The sequence below is a fragment of the Nothobranchius furzeri genome, chromosome 17 (assembly GCF_043380555.1).
Source record: "Nothobranchius furzeri strain GRZ-AD chromosome 17, NfurGRZ-RIMD1, whole genome shotgun sequence".
Classification (NCBI taxonomy): Eukaryota; Metazoa; Chordata; class Actinopteri; order Cyprinodontiformes; family Nothobranchiidae; genus Nothobranchius; species Nothobranchius furzeri.
Window position 1 is genome coordinate 22,383,236 of NC_091757.1, and position 19,219 is coordinate 22,402,454.

Here is a 19,219-nt window from a genome sequence, read left to right on the forward strand (position 1 = left end):
AAGCAGAAACTACTCATGTTCAAGAAACTAAAGAAGCCCAGTTGCTTTCATTTGAACCTCTGTTGATTACAATGGCCTGGACGACTGAGAACCTTCACCAGCTCTTGTCCATTGTTGCACTGTTCTTCATACACCTCCTCATCAATGGCCTTCAACTTTGCAATTGCTGCAATGCCAGCAATGTTTTTTCAGTTCACACCAACTCGCTGGTCAGGGGTAACATTAGTTTCTGCTCTCTTTAGCAGCCCCTAATACCTGCAGGTATCTGCTGAAGGCCTCTTCTGGATTTAAGACTGAAACAACAAAAACAATCTGCAGTTAAACAAAAATTTAAGCTTAAAATTAGAACTAAAAAACACCACCAAGGGTATTAGACTTCTATAATCTCAAACCCCCAAACTACTGTCTAAAGTATAAAATACACTGTCCAAAATAGATGATAGAATAACAATCCTATTGAAAAATGGGAGGTGGATCTATCAGTTAGCTTTGACCAAAACTTCTGGTCCCAAACTTGTTTAAAACTTTTAAAATGATCAGACACTCCAATTTACAATTAATTCAGTACAAAATTCTACACAGAGTACACTATACAGGTCATCGGATGTTCAAGATGGGGTTTGTGTCGTCTGACGCCTGTACACACTGCACAAACAACGTTCCTGACAATTACATCCACGCACTGTGGTCCTGTCCACCTGTCCAGGAATTTTGGTGCGGAGTATGTCAAGACCTGTCAGTGTCTGACATGTCTTATCCCAACTTCCCCCTCTCTTTGTTTGCTGGTCGCCCCTGGATCCCGGGTCATTGGTTTCCGGGCTCGGCCGGCTTGGGGGTGGGAGGCTGCGGGCGGGCCTATGGGCTTGCCGCTGATATCTCCCGGGACTCTGCCGGCTGCTGGTTGTGACCCCCCGGGGTAGGGCTGCACAATATATCGAAAAATTATCGTCATCGCGATAACAGGATGTGCGATAGGCCCATCGCAAAGCACGTCAAAAACGGTGATAAATGTTTGGGTCAAACATTTCCATCCGTGTCATACATCACCTTTTTGTAAATCAGCTCAGTTTTTTACGCGGAATATTATTTGACCAATCAAATGCAGCCCTTCTGATATGCGGCCAATCAGATGGGTCCGTTCACGTAATACGCCCGCCCCCTATGTACACCCTTCCCCAAAATTCCACTATCTCCGCTCCGCCCCCGCTTTCCGCTGCCGCTCGCTTCCCTTGCTCGTCATGCTGGCTCAGATTAACGAACGCACTTTGTGCTGAGGTTTCTGGAATCAGCGCTGCTTTCAAACGTGAACGTGAGTCCGCTCGGTGTCGTTAAGCAGCTGATAGTAACCGGGCTGACTCCGACACGTGCCGGTGAACCAACCCAAATTCATGTCGCTAGTGTTCCACCAGGTGGTGATGTTAGCCCCAGGCTCCGGTTAGCTTCCAGCTAAAAGGCTACAGCACTCTCCTCCCAGTCCCTCCCTGCTAAAGAGGGCCTGGAAAAGTTCCCCACACATCAAAGTGATTTTTCATTTATGAGCTTTTATAACCTTGTTAATCAGGAGAGTTGATTTGCTGCTGCACATAAACTGTCAGTCAGAAGCTCTGCTAGCCAGTTAGCTTAAGAGGAGCTAGTTCAATTTATTAGCTTGTTATCAGAATCATAGTCAGAAACAGCTCATGGTCTCTGTTTTAGTTCTGATAAACATGAATGAATTGTTATTGCTCTGCCTGGATGAAGAACGAAGCTCTGTCCTTTACTTCCATTCTCATTTATCTAGCATCGATTAACAGGGGCTGCCTATGGATGCGCTTGAGCCTTGATTGCCCATCCTCGCTTGGATTAGAGGGGATTGAATCCACCTGAGTACCGTTTGTGGAGCCAGTGAAACTGGAAGGGGAGTGCTATGCCAAGAAGGGATTTATTAGGAGATCCGTGATGTTCTAAACTCGCTTACTGGAATACTCCCCTGGAAAGTTTCCAGATGGAGTCTATTTCCTCTGGACCCTGCATGAGAATTGTGAAGGTTAAAGAAGATGTTGTTCAGAATAAGGACATTTAAATGAAATTATTTTCATTTAAGAATCATGTGTACATTCCACTTTTGGGGAATCATCAACACGATTGACTACGGGGGTACTCGTGGTACGAGAACATGGCTCAGGGGTCCACAAGTCAATAAAGATTGGGAAACAGAGGTAAAGATCAGACCAACAGCTTTAGTTAAAGTCCTGGGGCCTCATTCATCAAGCTTGCTTACACACAAAACGGGGTCGGAAAACTGCGTAAGCAACTTTCCACGCAAACTTTGGGATTTATGAAAGAAAACTTAGCGGAAAAATGTGCGCAACTTTAAGTTGACTAAGGACCTGGCTTACACACATGCTGGACATGGAGAGCACCTGCAGTGCTGCTGCTGAGAAGATACAATTATGAAATCCTGCAGCATTATCACTTGTACTGCTTCGTTTTCACACAGAACATGCCCCCCCCCCCCCCCCACACACACACACACACACACACATGCACGCACACACACCTGAAGCGCAGAATACGGAATGCAGACTATCAGCGGGGGGCAGATTGAGACAGAACGTCATGCGCAGCGTCTGTGACAGGGTGTGTCCTGTCACCGTGACCCGATTGATCATGCGCCCTGGCTAGTTGAACAGGGGAGATCTCCGTTTGGGTGACTGGTTAGCGTGCGTGACTTTCATCCGGGTGTCTGGGGATCGAATCCCGATTGGACCATTTTTTTATACCCTCCACAGATCTCTCTGAAGAACTCAGCATTGACGGCTTCAGCAACGATGTGCCACTCTGTGGATTTTCTCTTATTTTGCAAAAGCACTTCCTTTCATTTCTCCACCTCACCCACAGGTACCTCAATTTCTGCTTATGAAATAGCGCTTCCTTGATCTCTGGTTGTTAGGTAATTTTATCAATCCAGGATTACCTTAGAGAAAGTTTAATGCACAGGGCTTTTATAGTAATCAGTCATTCAACACCAATACCAATTATAATCAATCATTTTAGACTTTGCAAAGTGGAGAGAAAAATCACTACACACCTAGCATGAATTCAGTTCGCTCTCATCGGACCGGAAGTCCTCCAACAGCATTTATTGAAAAGACAGGACGAAGAAGGCGGGGCCTTCTTGAGTTACAGAGTTACAAACGCACACACGCATCACATTCCAAACCTACTCCGTTAAGGCCTAGGGAGTGAAAGGAAGGTCACATTTCCTTCATACAAACCCAGGTGCATTCATTCAACAGTTTCCCATGGGAGTGTTACTGATAAAACCGACTCGCTTGGTCTGCCAGAAACAGCTCAAAGGTCACTTCCTCCCTGTAAAGGCTACTGGATGAAGAAACTACATGATGAATCCTGTGTTTATTTATTCTTAAGGAGCACCAGATGCTTTAACAGTCAAGCTATAATATCAATATTTACCTAACAGCGGTCGTGGTCGAAACGCTGCAACAGCTGGCTTATGTACATGCATGAGATCCACAAGGCACTTTGCATTGACCATTTATGGCAGTAAGTGGGCGTGGTGAGGGCGAGATGTGACTAAAAAGCAGCTGAGAACCTTTCTAGATAGTTTCTGATTTATGAAGCGGAGATGGCGTGCAGCTGTGCGTCCTCCATGTTCGCTAGATCACACACCTGCTTGGCGTAAGTACTTTTTCTTGCTGAGCTTAAGTACGGTTTTAGTAAGGATTCTACGCCATGTTTGATAAATAAGACCCCTGATGTTTTAATCATTAGAAGAAGGAACACAACACACCAGCCCAAGCCCACCTCTCTGTCCTATCCTGCATGGCATTAGCTGACAAACAGTGATGCTTCTCTGCAGCCAGCACAGGCATGGATAACATGTACCACAACAAAGCATTGGGAGTGTGCTAAATAGATGGATGGAAATAATCTCACTTTGTCTGAAAAATAAAGATTTTTATTGTGGAAGTCAAACATTGCAAGTGTTTAGCATGCCCGGTCGTCAAGTTGTGCCAGAGAAACATCTACATGACCTTAAGAGTTGAGAGCGTCTCTTTTCTTCATCTATGTTCAGGTCTTCTCCTTGGACAGAGCAGATGCCTTTCAGGACTTCTACAGCCCCTTTAAGGCTGACGTGAAGAATAACATGATGGAGCGTTGTGCTGAACAGATCGCCACCTTTTGTGCCACACTCAAAGAGTATCCTGGGGTCCGATACAGAGGGTAAGCTCGAGGTGTTTTCACTGCTGGCTCCTTGACTGAGATGAAGGTACTAAGCCAGGTTCTGAATTCATATTCTGACGTCATGAAGGATGTTTATTCAGTAGTTTCATTTAGTAGCAAAACAAATTCCACACGTGTGTGTGTGTGTGTGTGTGTGTGTGTGTGTGTGTGTGTGTGTGTGTGTTTGCTTGCACAGGGAGTACAAAGACTGTGCGGTTCTTGCCCAAATGCTCCAGGAGAAGCTGGACGGCTACAAGGCTGATGATCCCACCATGGGAGAGGTAGGGTTACACACAGATCTGCCCCTCCCTTTGGACTTCATCTCCAGCTTCAACACGTCAAGCCTAAACTCCAAACTCAGCTACTTAAGCTTGCCTATTCCCTGGACGTGCTTTATCTTGGTATTATGTGTACGGGAGGTGTTTCCTATGGTGTGCCTGTTTGTCCCTTGTCTCTTACTGTGCACAAGTACACAAGAGTTTTCAGAAAGGCAGGTCAAATAAAAGTAGTTTAGTATTATTCCTCCCGGTTGGCAGAAAGTAGTTTCAGAGGTGAGAATAACAGATTACCACCACAAACTGCCATAAGATCAGTGTTTAGTTAGAAAAATGAACAGAGCATTAAGACTGCTCATCATCTGCCCAACGTTAGACCCCAGCTCCCCATGTCATTTGGTGGGCTGTATCTGTCAGTCCTCCAGCATGTGCAGTGTTCCCGTCTGCTCATGATTCCAGGGTCCAGACAAGTGTCGCTCCCAACTACTCATCCTGGATCGTGGCTTTGATCCTGTGTCACCCCTCCTACATGAGCTCACCCTGCAGGCGATGGCTTACGACTTGCTGGGCATCGAGAATGACGTCTACGGGTAAACTAGCAGTGCTACTCTCAGCACTAGCCTCATTTCACTAGCGTTGTTATTAGCTTTAGATATAGATATATGCTAATGGTCAAAAATAGATTACACGACTGTGGAAATAGTGAAAAGTGTAGACGATAACACTAATAACATAACATTTTCATCTATCTGACTGAGTACACTCTCCTAGCTGCAAATGGGCTAGGTGTAAACATGTCTGACTTCCTGTTAGGTTTGAAACCAGCGGGATGGGAGAGACCAGAATGAAGGAGGTTGTCCTGGATGAGGACGATGACCTATGGTTGTCTCTGAGACACAAACACATAGCAGAGGTGTCAACGTAAGTGGTTTAAAACTTCTGCCTGTACAAGGAAATCATCTGGCACAGACTACAGGCCCTTCTGTCATTCTCTCTATCTGCAGGGCGGTAACTCGCTCTCTGAAAGATTTCTCGGCCAGTAAAAAGATGAACACTGGAGAAAAGGTAAAGCATGTTGGGTTGCTAATGAGATGCTCACCTGGAAGCTCTACTGTGCTGTAAACACGGTGGAACGTATGTGAAGTGGATGATTTACTGATTGTCTCAAAGTGGCTAGACCGTCCCTTTTTGCTTTTAGACCACCATTAAAGAGCTGTCTCAGATGCTTAAGAAGATGCCCCAGTACCAGAAGGAGCTCAGCAAGGTAGGAGTGTGTGTGTGTGTGTGTGTGTGTGTGTGTGTGTGTACAACAGCTCATCGCATTTGAAGATAAACTCCAGACTACGGCCACCCTGTCAGCTGTTTGCTGTGCAGTTTGATTTTAAAATTGGACTTTAGTTTTTTATACAGGTGCTGATCATACAATTAGTATATCATGACAACTAGGGATGAGCCAGTTACTCGTTTCAGACGGGATCCGGTACGGATAAAGCATTTTTGACGAGTACGAGCATGAAACGAGTAAAACTGGTAAATATCTGTAATCGTGCTGAAGGAAAATCCTCATTGGGTAACTGACTGTCTTCACGCTCTGTGATTGGCCAGTCACATAGAGCGCCCGCCCCTCCCTACACACAAAACTGCAGCCGGGAGCTCACAGCTCAGTCTGTGTCCGGTCCATCCACACACACACACAGACAGAAACAGATCTCTCTGTGCTTGCTTCACTGTTCATGTTTCTTCAGAACTCCCTATGTTTTCTTCAGTTTGCTTCTTTTTAAAGTTACTTTAAAGTTATTTAAAGTTACTTTTTTCGTAACGTACGTGGTGCATTTGACAAGACAGAGCTGAAAACGGCTTGTGCTGCGTCAGTCACTGCCTCCGCTCCGGTCGGGTTTTTTTCCCCTCTCTCTCTCTCTCTCTCCTCTTCCTCAGGATCCACTCCCTCTTTCCTGTTCACTCTCTCTCTTTACATATTTTTATCACAATTGTCTATTTTTTGCGCATTTTAAATATATTTTAATCATTTTCTAAATTCTTTTTTCTATTTTTCATGTTTTGTTTTTGTGAAGCGCCCTGTGATTTTTATCTTGACAGGCGCTATAGAAAAGATCTTTTCTTCTCTCTCTCTCTTAATTCATGCACTTAAATATTAATGTTCTGATTTTATTGAAAACTTGTTCTGTAACAGTTCCTTTACTATTGTGATCAAAAACATTTAATCTCAACTCTGGGGCTGCTCTGTAAATAGTTTTCAAATAAACAATACACATAGCAACTTCTGATCAGACTTAAAATAACGTAATGATGTAAACCACACCCACTTCCGGGTTAGGCCACGCCCACTCCGAGTACAGATACAGATAATTTAGATGGTTGAACAGATACAGATACAGGTAGTGGTGTACTCGCTCATCCCTAGTGACAACGTTGATTTATTTCAGTAATTCCATTCCAAAAGGGAAATTCTGTATCAGACTCATTCATTACTCCTCATGTTGGCTCAACATAGCAAGCAGTGAGGAGGAGTGTAGTGTGTCACAACACCCAAACGCAGAAGTGCTAGCGATGCGTGACGTCTAGTTAATCTGGAACGCCGGCACGAGCCTCAAAGGGAAACAAGGATATGGCAACGTTCCAGAAGGTAAAAGGAATGGGCTTACTGTGTGGATGTTGCAGATGGTGGAGAGGTGCGTGGGAGCTCTGGAGTCGCCTGGCTTGAGTGACGAGTCATGGCGATGAAATAGGTTTAGCTGTGGCCGTCTGAACTGAACTGGATCGGCGGTAACGACCAGGAAGCCACTGAGCAGACACACACACACACACACACACACACACACACACACACACACACACACACACACACACACACACACGCACACACTAGGGGTTGTATGAACTAGTCGACTTCACTGCTCTGTAGTGACTTTTTATGCCTTTCATCGACTAGTCGCTGTCACGTGATAACGACAAAATGGAGTCCTCGGAAAACACAGCAGGTGACGAGCCGGGTGGGTCATCGCAGCAAACTAGCAGAAATGTTTCAGCTGTGTGGAAATACTTCACTAAAGATGGAACTTCTAGTTCTGTAACATGTAAAATCTGCAAGTCCGTTCTAAAATATAACAGAAGTACAAGTGCTGCACATGCATCTGAAACGGCATCCGCTAATGCTAGCTGAGGAGGGACAACCCGAGTCGCCTGTTCAGCAGTCAGTCAGCGCTTTCACCAAACGCCCAGCTGTAACAGAACGACGACGGCAGCAAATCACCAAGTTGTTGGTGAATTTTATCGTCAAAGACATCAGACCATTAGCTTTTTACGAACCGGGTTACAACGTCCCATCCTGGAACACCACTGCACACCAGTATGATGACCTGCGTGAAAATACTGGTGAAGAAATGAAAGGCCAGCGTGTTTCTCCTCATGACCATTTGTGGACATTACATAATTAATGAATGGAAAAGTCAAATTTTATGAATTTATTTGAAGACCTGACATTTTGGAGAAGGAGTCCGAACTTAAGCAGCGAGCATTTCTGATGAGTAATAAGCTATGAAATAATGTGAAAAAAGTTGAGAGAGAGAGAGAGAGAGAGAGAGAGAGAGAGAGAGTGAGAGAGACCCTAGTTGAGTGAGTGAGTGAGTGAGCGAGCGAGTGAGTGAGAGTGACCCTCGTTGAGTGAGTGAGTGAGTGAGTGAGTGAGCGAGCGAGTGAGTGAGTGAGAGTGACCCTCGTTGAGTGAGTGAGTGAGTGAGTGAGTGAGTGAGTGAGTGAGCGAGCGAGTGAGTGAGAGTGACCCTCGTTGAGTGAGTGAGTGAGTGAGTGAGTGAGAGTGACCCTCGTTGAGTGAGTGAGTGAGTGAGAGTGACCCTCGTTGAGTGAGTGAGTGAGTGAGTGAGAGTGACCCTCGTTGAGTGAGTGAGTGAGTGAGTGAGTGAGTGAGTGAGTGAGTGAGTGTGACCCTCGTTGAGTGAGTGAGTGAGTGAGTGAGTGAGTGAGTGAGTGAGAGTGACCCTCGTTGAGTGAGTGAGTGAGTGAGTGAGTGAGAGTGACACTCGTTGAGTGAGTGAGTGAGTGAGTGAGTGAGCGAGCGAGTGAGTGAGTGAGTGAGTGAGAGTGACCCTCGTTGAGTGAGTGAGTGAGTGAGTGAGAGTGACCCTCGTTGAGTGAGTGAGTGAGTGAGTGAGTGAGCGAGCGAGTGAGTGAGTGAGTGAGTGAGTGAGTGAGTGAGTGAGTGAGTGAGCGAGCGAGTGAGTGAGTGAGTGAGAGTGACCCTCGTTGAGTGAGTGAGTGAGTGAGTGAGAGTGACCCTCGTTGAGTGAGTGAGTGAGTGAGTGAGTGAGTGAGCGAGCGAGTGAGTGAGTGAGTGAGTGAGTGAGTGAGTGAGTGAGTGAGTGAGTGAGAGTGACCCTCATTGAGTGAGTGAGTGAGTGAGTGAGTGAGTGAGTGTGACCCTCGTTGAGTGAGTGAGTGAGTGAGTGAGTGAGAGTGACCCTCGTTGAGTGAGTGAGTGAGTGAGTGAGTGAGTGAGTGAGCGAGCGAGCGAGTGAGTGAGTGAGTGAGTGAGAGTGACCCTCGTTGAGTGAGTGAGCGAGCGAGTGAGTGAGTGAGTGAGTGAGAGTGACCCTCGTTGAGTGAGTGAGTGAGCGAGTGAGTGAGTGAGTGAGTGAGTGAGTGAGTGAGTGAGTGAGTGAGAGTGACCCTCGTTGAGTGAGTGAGTGAGTGAGTGAGTGAGTGAGAGTGACCCTCGTTGAGTGAGTCAGTGAGTGAGTGAGTGAGTGAGTGAGTGAGTGAGTGAGTGAGTGAGAGTGACCCTCGTTGAGTGAGTGAGTGAGTGAGTGAGTGAGAGTGACCCTCGTTGAGTGAGTGAGTGAGTGAGTGAGTGAGTGAGTGAGTGAGCGAGCGAGCGAGTGAGTGAGTGAGTGAGTGAGAGTGACCCTCGTTGAGTGAGTGAGCGAGCGAGTGAGTGAGTGAGTGAGTGAGAGTGACCCTCGTTGAGTGAGTGAGTGAGCGAGTGAGTGAGTGAGTGAGTGAGTGAGTGAGTGAGTGAGTGAGTGAGAGTGACCCTCGTTGAGTGAGTGAGTGAGTGAGTGAGTGAGTGAGAGTGACCCTCGTTGAGTGAGTCAGTGAGTGAGTGAGTGAGTGAGTGAGTGAGTGAGTGAGTGAGTGAGAGTGACCCTCGTTGAGTGAGTGAGTGAGTGAGTGAGTGAGAGTGACCCTCGTTGAGTGAGTGAGTGAGTGAGTGAGTGAGTGAGTGAGTGAGTGAGTGAGTGAGTGAGTGAGTGAGTGAGTGAGTAAGAAAGAGAGAGAGAGGTCACCATCATCCAGGACAGCTTCCTCCAGCCTGGTCTCATACCTAACCGTGCATCTGTGTGTTATGAATTAATGTAATATTCCAGTTTACTTTTTGAATGGAATTACTGAAGAAAGAAATCAACGTTGTCATGATATTCTAATCGTTGTTGTGTTTAACAGTTAGAATAAAAACAACCACAACAAACACCTGGGAGTAAATGAGAGCTAAAACGATTGAAGCTGACTGTTCTGCTGAGTGAAACTCATCCGTGATTGTGTAACCTTTGCTGTCTGACCCCAGTATTCGACCCATCTTCACCTGGCAGAGGACTGCATGAACCGGTACCAGGGCTCAGTGGACAAGCTGTGTCGTGTGGAACAGGTGAAGCCCTTACAGCTCCAGAGGACCTTAGGTTAGAAGAGCTGTTTGACCTAAAGGGGACATATTATGCCAAACTTGGCTTTAATATCTTTGTGGGTGTCTACGGAATGTAAGAACACGTCCATTCCATCATGTGTCTACTTCTGGAAGCATGTGCCGAACATGAGCTGTTTCAGAAAGTCCCTGTTGGTGATGTTAAAGATCTGACAGACAAGAGGGGCAGAAGATCTACGCTGAGCCTCTCCTGGATGTCCAAGCTTGTGAAGATGTGGTGTTGGTCAGACCAAGCAGGGCGCTGATGCACGCACACACACACACACACACACACACACACACACACACACACACACACACACACACACACACACACACACACGCTGGGGACACCATCAGTCCCTCTGATCACCACCAGCAGGCAAAGAGCCTTCCAGCCTTCCACTTACAAAGGATACGACTGCTAAAATCTCCGTGTGAGAGGGGTTTAGTACAAACCCCGTCATGAATGTTGTGTTTCATATTGGCTGAAGTGTCATTTGAATTTAACCCTCCCACTGTCTTTATGGGTGACCCCACCAGGAAACCTGACCACTGAGCAGGATTGATGGCTTATCTCTTGAGGTCCACGTGGACCTCAAGGGATAAGCCATCAATCCTGCTCAATGGTCAGCTTTCCTCGCGGGGTCACCCATAAAGACAGTGGGAGGGTTTAGAAGATAAAGGCCATAGTATGTCTCCTTTAATGCTCCAGCTTTAGCCCATAATCACGCTGATTATGAGTGATTGATGGAAAGTGTGAATCAGCTTGATTAACATGAGACAAGCCAGGAACTCACTAAGACTAGGTAAAGTTCTCTGCTGAGCTTTCAACTGTTCTGCTCTTCTCTGGTTTCAAGGACCTGGCCATGGGAACAGATGCAGAGGGCGAGAAGATCAAAGATCCCATGAGGCTCATTGTTCCCATTCTCCTGGATGCTAACGTCGGCGTATTCGACAAGATCCGCATCATCCTCCTTTACATCTTCCTTAAAAACGGTTAGGTCCACCTGCTCCTCTAGAGTCATCACCTCCATCTGTAGCATCCTGCCTAGTTGCTGAAATCATGTTCATGTTTCTAATGCTGGTTTCTGCACTGTAAATGTGTGTCGGTGTCTGTGTGTGCACGTGTGACTGTGTGTGTTAGGTGTGACTGAGGAGAACCTGTGTAAGCTCCTCCAGCATGCTAACATCCCTCCTGAGGACAGTGACATCATTTCCAACATGGCTCACATGGGTGTCCCTATTGTCTCAGAGGTGAGGAACACATTTCATGCTGCAGGACAATGAGTTTTTCGGGGTCTAAACCTTTTTTCTTAGATGGAGATTCAAATAAACATGATCATCATCATTTGTTGGGTAATTTTATCAATCCAAGATAACCTTAGGGAAAGTTTAAAGCACAGGGGGTTATAGTAATCAATCAATCAGCACCAATCATAAACAATCAATTTAGACTTTGCAAAGTGGAGAGAGAAATTAGTACACACCAGGACTGAAACCAGTTTGTTCTCTCATCAGATTGACGTCCTCCGAAAGCATTTATTGAAAACACAAGCACACACACACATTCCTTAGACTCAGGCAGGAAAGCTGTGAAGGGAGTCTAAACTTCTAAAGCTCCAGGTGCAGCCTAATCAACAAAGCCATTGCTAGACTTTCTCAAGGGAGTTTTACTGATAAAGGTCGGTTCCGAGGCAAGGTCATCCTCCCTGTAGGAACTGGTGGAGCCTGGTGTCTGTCAACAGGATGAAGCTGCGTTTTAATAAGGAGCAGTCAAGATATTAATATTAGTTCAATCATAATAATATCAGTTTTTACTTAACATCATTCACCACTGACAGCGTAGGTTTCTTAAAGAAGTCCCTCAGAGCCTGATGACAGGGTCAGGGATTCACAGAGGAGCTGTTGCTAACAGACATGTTTTACGTTAACACTGCAGGCCTTGATGCTCAATTCAGATTTTATGTGTGTGGCTGAAATGCAACATCCAACACTCTTCTGTGTGAATGCTTCACGTCCCAAAGTGACCCGCATGCGCAGAAATCACGAGTCAGAAATGAGAGGCGGAGGTTTTCAAATGTGCTCTTGGCACAGGATACCTTAGGCCGCAGCTCGATGATCGACTGTCGTTGTTTCGTCTGATCTACGGCCGCATGTCTTGGACACTCGGGTGAAGAGGGGCGGAGCTGACCACTACCTGGTGGTGAGTTGGTGAGTTGGCTCCAATGGTGAGGGAGGATGCCGGTCAGACCTGGCAGGCCCAAACATATTGTGAAGGGTCTACTGGGAATGTCTGGGAGAGTCTTCTGTCAGAAGGATTCTGTTAAGGGCAGAACAGATTTGGGGACCTGTGAAGACACCAGACACAGTAGAATGCTTAACATGACAGATTCAATTCCCAACGTTCTGGGGGAGGCCGGGGACATTGATTCTGATGGGCCCTGTTTCATGCCACCATTGTCGAGGCGGCCGACCAGAACTGTGGCTGCAGGGTCATCTGTGCCTGTCATAGCCGTAACCCCTGAACCTGCTGGTGGGCACCGGTGGTTACGGATGCTGTCAAGCTAAAGACAGAGTCCTATCAGGTATTTTTGGCCTGTGGGACTCCAGATGCAGCTGACAGGTACATGCAGTCCAAGCGAAATGTGGCTCGGGGGGTCGCGGAGGCAAAAACCCGGGCGTCGGAGAAGTTCGGTGGGCCATGGAGCAAGACATCCACAGGCAGTGTGCTACCAACACTGTGTATAGTGAGAACAGTGGGCTGCTGACCTCTACAAGGGATGTTGTGGATCGCTGGGCAGAATACTTCGAAGGCCTCCTCAATCCCACTGGCACATCCATGGGCGTCACACTCTTGGGGATGTGGGTGTTTTAACACCAAGGTTCTTCTGGGGAGAAGAGCCTTGGTGAGGGAGGTAAAGAAGAACCCAAAGATCACTGTCACTGAGCTCCAGAGATGCAGTCAGGAGATGGGAGAAAGTTGTAGAAAGTCAACCATTTCATTTGTTTACTTATAAAGCACCTTAATGCCACCAGCCAAGGCTGCCCAAACTGCAGTACATGATAAAATCATGCATCATACACATTAAAATTAGAGACAACAATAAGACCACACTAAAAAAGGGATGCCATAAAACATAAAAAACACTAAAAACAATAAAATCAAAATTCACATAATGCCTAAAATCAATAAAATAAATACAAACATTCCAAGAATATCTCGTCTCTCGTCTCGTCTTCCTCCGCTTATCCGGGTCCGGGTCGCGGGGGCAGCATCCCAACTAGGGAGCTCCAGGCCGTCCTCTCCCCGGCCTTGTCCACCAGCTCCTCCGGCAGGACCCCAAGGCGTTCCCGGACCAGATTGGAGATGTAACTTCTCCAACGTGTCCTGGGTCGACCCGGGGGCCTTCTGCCGGCAGGACATGCCCGAAACACCTCCCCAGGGAGGCGTCCAGGAGGCATCCTGACCAGATGCCCAAACCACCTCAACTGGCTCCTTTCGATCCGGAGGAGCAGCGGTTCTACTCCGAGTCCCTCCCGAATGTCCGAGCTCCTCACCCTATCTCTAAGGCTGAGCCCGGCCACCCTACGGAGGAAACTCATTTCGGCCGCTTGTATCCGCGATCTCGTTCTTTCGGTCATTACCCAAAGCTCATGACCATAGGTGAGGATTGGGACGTAGATCGACCGGTAAATCGAGAGCCTGGCTTTCTGGCTCAGCTCCCTCTTCCCCACGACAGATCGGCTCAGCGTCCGCATCACTGCAGATGCCGAACCAATCCGCCTGTCGATCTCCCGATCCCTCCTACCCTCACTCGTGAACAAGACCCCGAGATACTTAAACTCCTCCACTTGAGGTAGGACCTCTCCCCCGACCTGGAGGTGGCAAGCCACCCTTTTCCGGTCGAGAACCATGGTCTCAGATTTGGAGGTGCTGATCCTCATCCCAGCCGCTTCACATTCGGCCGCGAACCTACCCAGCAAGAGCTGAAGGTCAGAGCTGGATGAAGCTAGGAGGACCACATCATCCGCAAAAAGCAGAGACGAGATTCTCCTGCCACCAAACTCGACACACTCCACACCACGGCTGCATCTAGAAATTCTGTCCATAAAAGTGATGAACAGAACCGGTGACAAAGGGCAGCCCTGGCGGAGTCCAACCCTCACTGGGAACAGGTCCGACTTACTACCGGCTATGCGGACCAAACTCACGCTCCTCTGGTAAAGGGACTGAATGGCCCTTAACAGAAAGCCACCCACCCCATACTCCTGGAGCGTCCCCCACAGGGTGCCCCTGGGGACACGGTCATAAGCCTTCTCCAAATCCACAAAGCACATGTGGATTGGTTGGGCAAACTCCCATGCCCCCTCCATCACCCTTGCAAGGGTATAGAGCTGGTCCACAGTTCCACGGCCAGGACGAAAACCACATTGCTCCTCCTCTATCTGAGATTCAACTATCGATCGGACCCTCCTCTCCAGTACCTTGGAGTAGACCTTTCCAGGGAGGCTGAGGAGTGTGATCCCCCTATAGTTGGAACACACCCTCAGGTCACCCTTCTTAAAGATGGGGACCACCACCCCGGTCTGCCACTCCCTAGGAACTGCCCCCGATGACCACGCAATGTTGTAGAGACGTGTCAACCATGACAGCCCTACAACATCCATAGCCTTGAGATACCCAGGACGAACCTCATCCGCCCCCGGGGCTCCGCCGCTGTGTAGTTGTTTGACTACCTCAGCAACTTCTGCCCCCGAGATCGGACAGTCCATCCCCAGGCCTCCCAGCTCTGGTTCCTCCTCGGAATGCGCATTGGTGGGATTGAGGAGCTCCTCAAAGTATTCCTTCCACCGTCCGACTATAGCCTCAGTTGACGTCAGCAGCTCCCCATCCCCACTGTAAACAGTGTGAGCGAGTTGCTGCCTTCCTCTCCTGAGGCGCCGGACAGTTTGCCAGAACCTCTTTGGAGCCGATCGATAGTCTTTCTCCATGGCCTCACCAAACTCCTCCCACGCCCGAGATTTTGCCTCGGCAACTGCCACTGCTGCACCCCGCTTGGCTATCCGGTACCTGTCTGCTGCCTCCGGAGACCCACAGACCAGCCACGCCCTGTAGGCCTCCTTCTTCAGCCTGACGGCTCCCCGAACCTCTGGTGTCCACCAGCGGGTACGGGGGTTGCCACCACGACTGGCACCGGCCACCTTACGGCCACAGCTAGCAACAGCCGCCTCGACAATCGCAGAGTGGAACAAGGCCCACTCGGACTCAATGTCCCCCACTGCTCTCGGGACGTGGTCAAAGCTCTGCCGGAGGTGGGAGTTGAAGACCGTCTTGACAGGTTCTTCTGCCAGGCGTTCCCAGCAGACCCTCACTATGCGTTTGGGTCTGCCAGGTCTACGCGGCATGTTCCCTTGCCATCTGATCCAACTCACCACCAGGTGGTGATCAGTTGACAGCTCCGCCCCTCTCTTCACTCGGGTGTCCAAAACATACGGTCGCAGGTCAGATGATACGACTACAAAATCTATCATCGACCTGTGACCTAGGCTGCCCTGGTACCAAGTGTACCGGTGGGCATCCTTATGTTCGAACATGGTGTTCGTTATGGCCAAACTGCGGCTTGCACAGAAGTCCAATAACAAAACACCGCTCGAGTTCTGATCAGGTGGGCCGTTCCTCCCAATCACACCCCTCCAGGTCAAGCTGTCATTGCCCACGTGAGCATTGAAGTCCCCCAGCAGGACAATGGAGTCCCCTGATGGAGTACTATCTAGCACTCGTCCCAGGGACTCCAAAAAGGGTGGGTACTCTGAACTGATATTTGGCCCATAAGCACAAACAACAGTCAGGACCCGTTCCCCGACCCGAAGGCGCAAGGAAGCTACCCTCTTGTCCCCCGGGGTAAACCCCAACACACAGGCAGAGAGTCTCGGGGCTAACAAAAAGCCAACCCCAGCCCTCCGCCTCTCACCCGGAGCAACTCCAGCAAAGTAGAGTGTCCAACCCCTCTCCAGGTCTCGGGTTCCAGAGCCAATGCAATGTGTCGAGGTGAGTCCGACTATATCAAGCCGGTACCGCTCAACCTCTGCCACAAGCTCCGGCTCCTTCCCCGCCAGCGAGGTGACGTTCCATGTCCCAAAAACTAGTTTCCTTGTCCGGGGATTGGACCGCCAAGGCTCCCGCCTTGGTCTGCCACCCGATCCACACTGCACCGGACCCTTCATGTTCCTCCTGCGGGTGGTGGGTCCACAGTTGGACGAGCCCATGTATCCGGTTCGGGCTGGGCCCGGCCGGGCCCCATGGGCGAAAGCCCGGCCACCAGGCGCTCGCTCACGGGCCCCAACCCCAGGCCTGGCTCCAGGGTGGGACCCCGGTAACCCTCCGGGCCGGGTACTCCGACTCTTCGTTTTCACCGCCATGAAAGATCCTTCGAACCGTTCTTTGTCTCACCCTTCACCTAAGACCAATTTGTCATGGGAGACCCTACCAGGGGCACTAAGTGCCCCAGACAACATAGCTCCTAGGATCATTAGGGCACTCAAACTCCTCCACCACGATAAGGTGACGGTTCAAGGAGGAGTATTCCAAGAATATTAATAACAAAACCAAAAGAGTACAAAAAAGTATAAAATTGACTACATTTGTAATATTGCTTCAATTACGCTGTAAAACTCCAGACAGTAGGTGACTGTTTAATATCTGATGGGAGTTTCTTCCACAGTCTTGAGGCCGGTGTTGCAAAGGCTCGCTCCGCTCGAGACCTGCAGTTAAACCTAGGCTCGACCAATAAATCTTTCTCTGCAGAGCGGAGAGGTCGAGTAGGAACATTCCTTATTAAAAGCTCTGCAAGATAAGGTGGTGCTGTTCCGGCAAGCACCTGGAATACATAAACCAGGAGTTTCATTTGAATGCTATGCTTTATAGGCAACCACTGCAGAGCTTTAAGGACTGGAGATATGTGCTCCCACCTTTTTACCCCACAGATTAACCTGGCTGCAGCATTTTGCACCATATTCAATTCAAATCAAGTTCAAAAATACTTTATTAATCCCAGAGGGAAATTGATTGCTGTAGTAGCTCAGAATAATAATAATAATCAAGTCATCAAAGAGTTGTTGTATATTACAATGGCTGTTGGCAGGAAGGATCTCCAGTAGCGGTCAGTGTTGCAGCCAAACTGAAGAAGCCTCTGACTGAAGACACTCTTCCGTTGTCGGACAGTCTTGTGAAGAGAATGCTCAGGGTTGTCCATCATTTTCTTGATTCTCTGGAGAATCCTTCTTTGCATTATCTCCTCCAGCGGTTCCACAGTCATCCCCAGAACAGAACCAGCCTTTGTTATTAGGCTGTTGAGCCTTTTCAGGTCCCTGCTTCTGATGCTGCTACCCCAACAGACGATGGCTGAAGAGATTACACTCTCAACAACAGACTTGTAGAAGATCTGCAGCATCTTGCTACAGACATTGAAGGACCTAAGCGTTCTCAAGAAGTGCAGTCTGCTGTGTCCCTTCTTGTAAACGGCTTCGCTGTTCTTTCTCCAGTCCAGTCTGTTGTCCAGGTGAACTCCAAGGTATTTGTATTCCTCAACCACCTCCACTTCTTCTCCCATGATGGAAACAGTGTTTGACTCCACCCTGTTTCTTCTGAAGTCTAAAATAATCTCTTTTGTTTTGTTCACGTTCAAGGTCAGATGGTTGTTTCCACACCATGCCACAAAGCGCTCCACCAGCTCTCTGTACTCAGCTTCCTGTCCATCTCTGATACACCCGACAACTGCAGTCATCTGAGTATTTCTGTAGATGACAGGTCTCTGATTTGTACTGGAAGTCTGAGGTGTACAGGGTGAAAAGGAATGGTGAGAGTACAGTGCCCTGTGGTGCTCCAATGTTACTGATCGCCTGGTTTGATGTGCAGTTCTTCAGCCTCACAAACTGTGGTCTGTTTGTCAGGTAGTCTTTAATCCAGGCGATAGTTGAGGCCCCCACCTGTGTCTTCTGGAGTTTCTGGCAAAGTACATCAGGCTGGATTGTGTTAACTGCACTGGAGAAATCAAAGAATATGACCCTCACAGTGCTGCCTGCTTTGTCCAGATGACAGTGGATTGGTTGAAGCAGTTGGATGATGGCATCTTCAACTCCAACTCCATGGCGATAAGCAAACTGCAGCGGGTCCTGGTATGTTCTAGTTTGCTTGTTCAGGTAGACCAACAGGAGTCTCTCCAGGACCTTCATGGTGTGGGATGTCAGGGCAACCGGTCTGTAGTCGTCACTGACTGATGGGCGAGTTTTCTTTGGAACTGGAACAAGGCAGGATGCCTTCCACAGGACTGGAACCTTCTCCTGAAGAAGAAGTAGAAGAAAATATCACTGGGCCAGGCTGAGGTTGAAGAAGTGCTGCAGAATCCCACAGAGCTGATCTGCACAGGTCTTCAGTACCCTGGAGCTGACACCATCTGAACCTGCAGCCTTGTTCCTGTTCAATCTCTCCAGCTGCCTCTTCACCTGACTTCTAGAGACAGATAGGTGGGAGGGGGAGGTAAATGAGGCAGCAGCATCTCCTGACTTGGTTCAAGACAGATTTATAGAACCAGAAGAGTCCATGACTGTGTTAGAGGACAAAAGAGCTGGCATGTGACAGGAAAATGTTGGATCAGAGGAGGATGGGATGTCTGATTGGCTGGGGACAGGCGAGGAGGATGCTGGGTTTGTTCCTGAACTGAACCTATTGAAGAACTTGTTCAGTTCATTGGCTGTGTCCAGGCTGCCATCTGTGCAATCCTTCCTCTGCTTGAAGCCTGTGATCTTCTTCATCCCTGACCAGACATTTCTGATATTGTTCCTCTGTAGTTTGTTCTCCAGCTTCTTCCTGTATGCCTCCTTGCTGTCTCTGATCTTGATCTTCAGTTGCTTCAGTATACTCCTCAATAATTCCCTGTCTCCCTCCTTGAAGGCTCTTTTTTTCTCATTTAGCAGATTCTTCAGTTCACTGGTGATCCAGGGT

General features: G+C 48.4%; 1 protein-coding gene across 1 annotated transcript in view; it reads left to right on the forward strand.

Annotated features, from left to right (window-relative positions):
* stxbp1b (syntaxin binding protein 1b) overlaps positions 1-19,219 on the forward strand; it is a 130,968-nt gene that overhangs the window by 53,838 nt on the left and 57,911 nt on the right. The window contains exons 7-15 of the mRNA XM_054734596.2: positions 4,079-4,227; positions 4,424-4,508; positions 4,962-5,092; positions 5,316-5,423; positions 5,507-5,567; positions 5,701-5,766; positions 10,102-10,182; positions 11,076-11,214; positions 11,363-11,472. Coding sequence (XP_054590571.1) covers positions 4,079-4,227; positions 4,424-4,508; positions 4,962-5,092; positions 5,316-5,423; positions 5,507-5,567; positions 5,701-5,766; positions 10,102-10,182; positions 11,076-11,214; positions 11,363-11,472 — 930 coding nt within the window. The remainder of the gene's footprint in view (positions 1-4,078; positions 4,228-4,423; positions 4,509-4,961; positions 5,093-5,315; positions 5,424-5,506; positions 5,568-5,700; positions 5,767-10,101; positions 10,183-11,075; positions 11,215-11,362; positions 11,473-19,219) is intronic.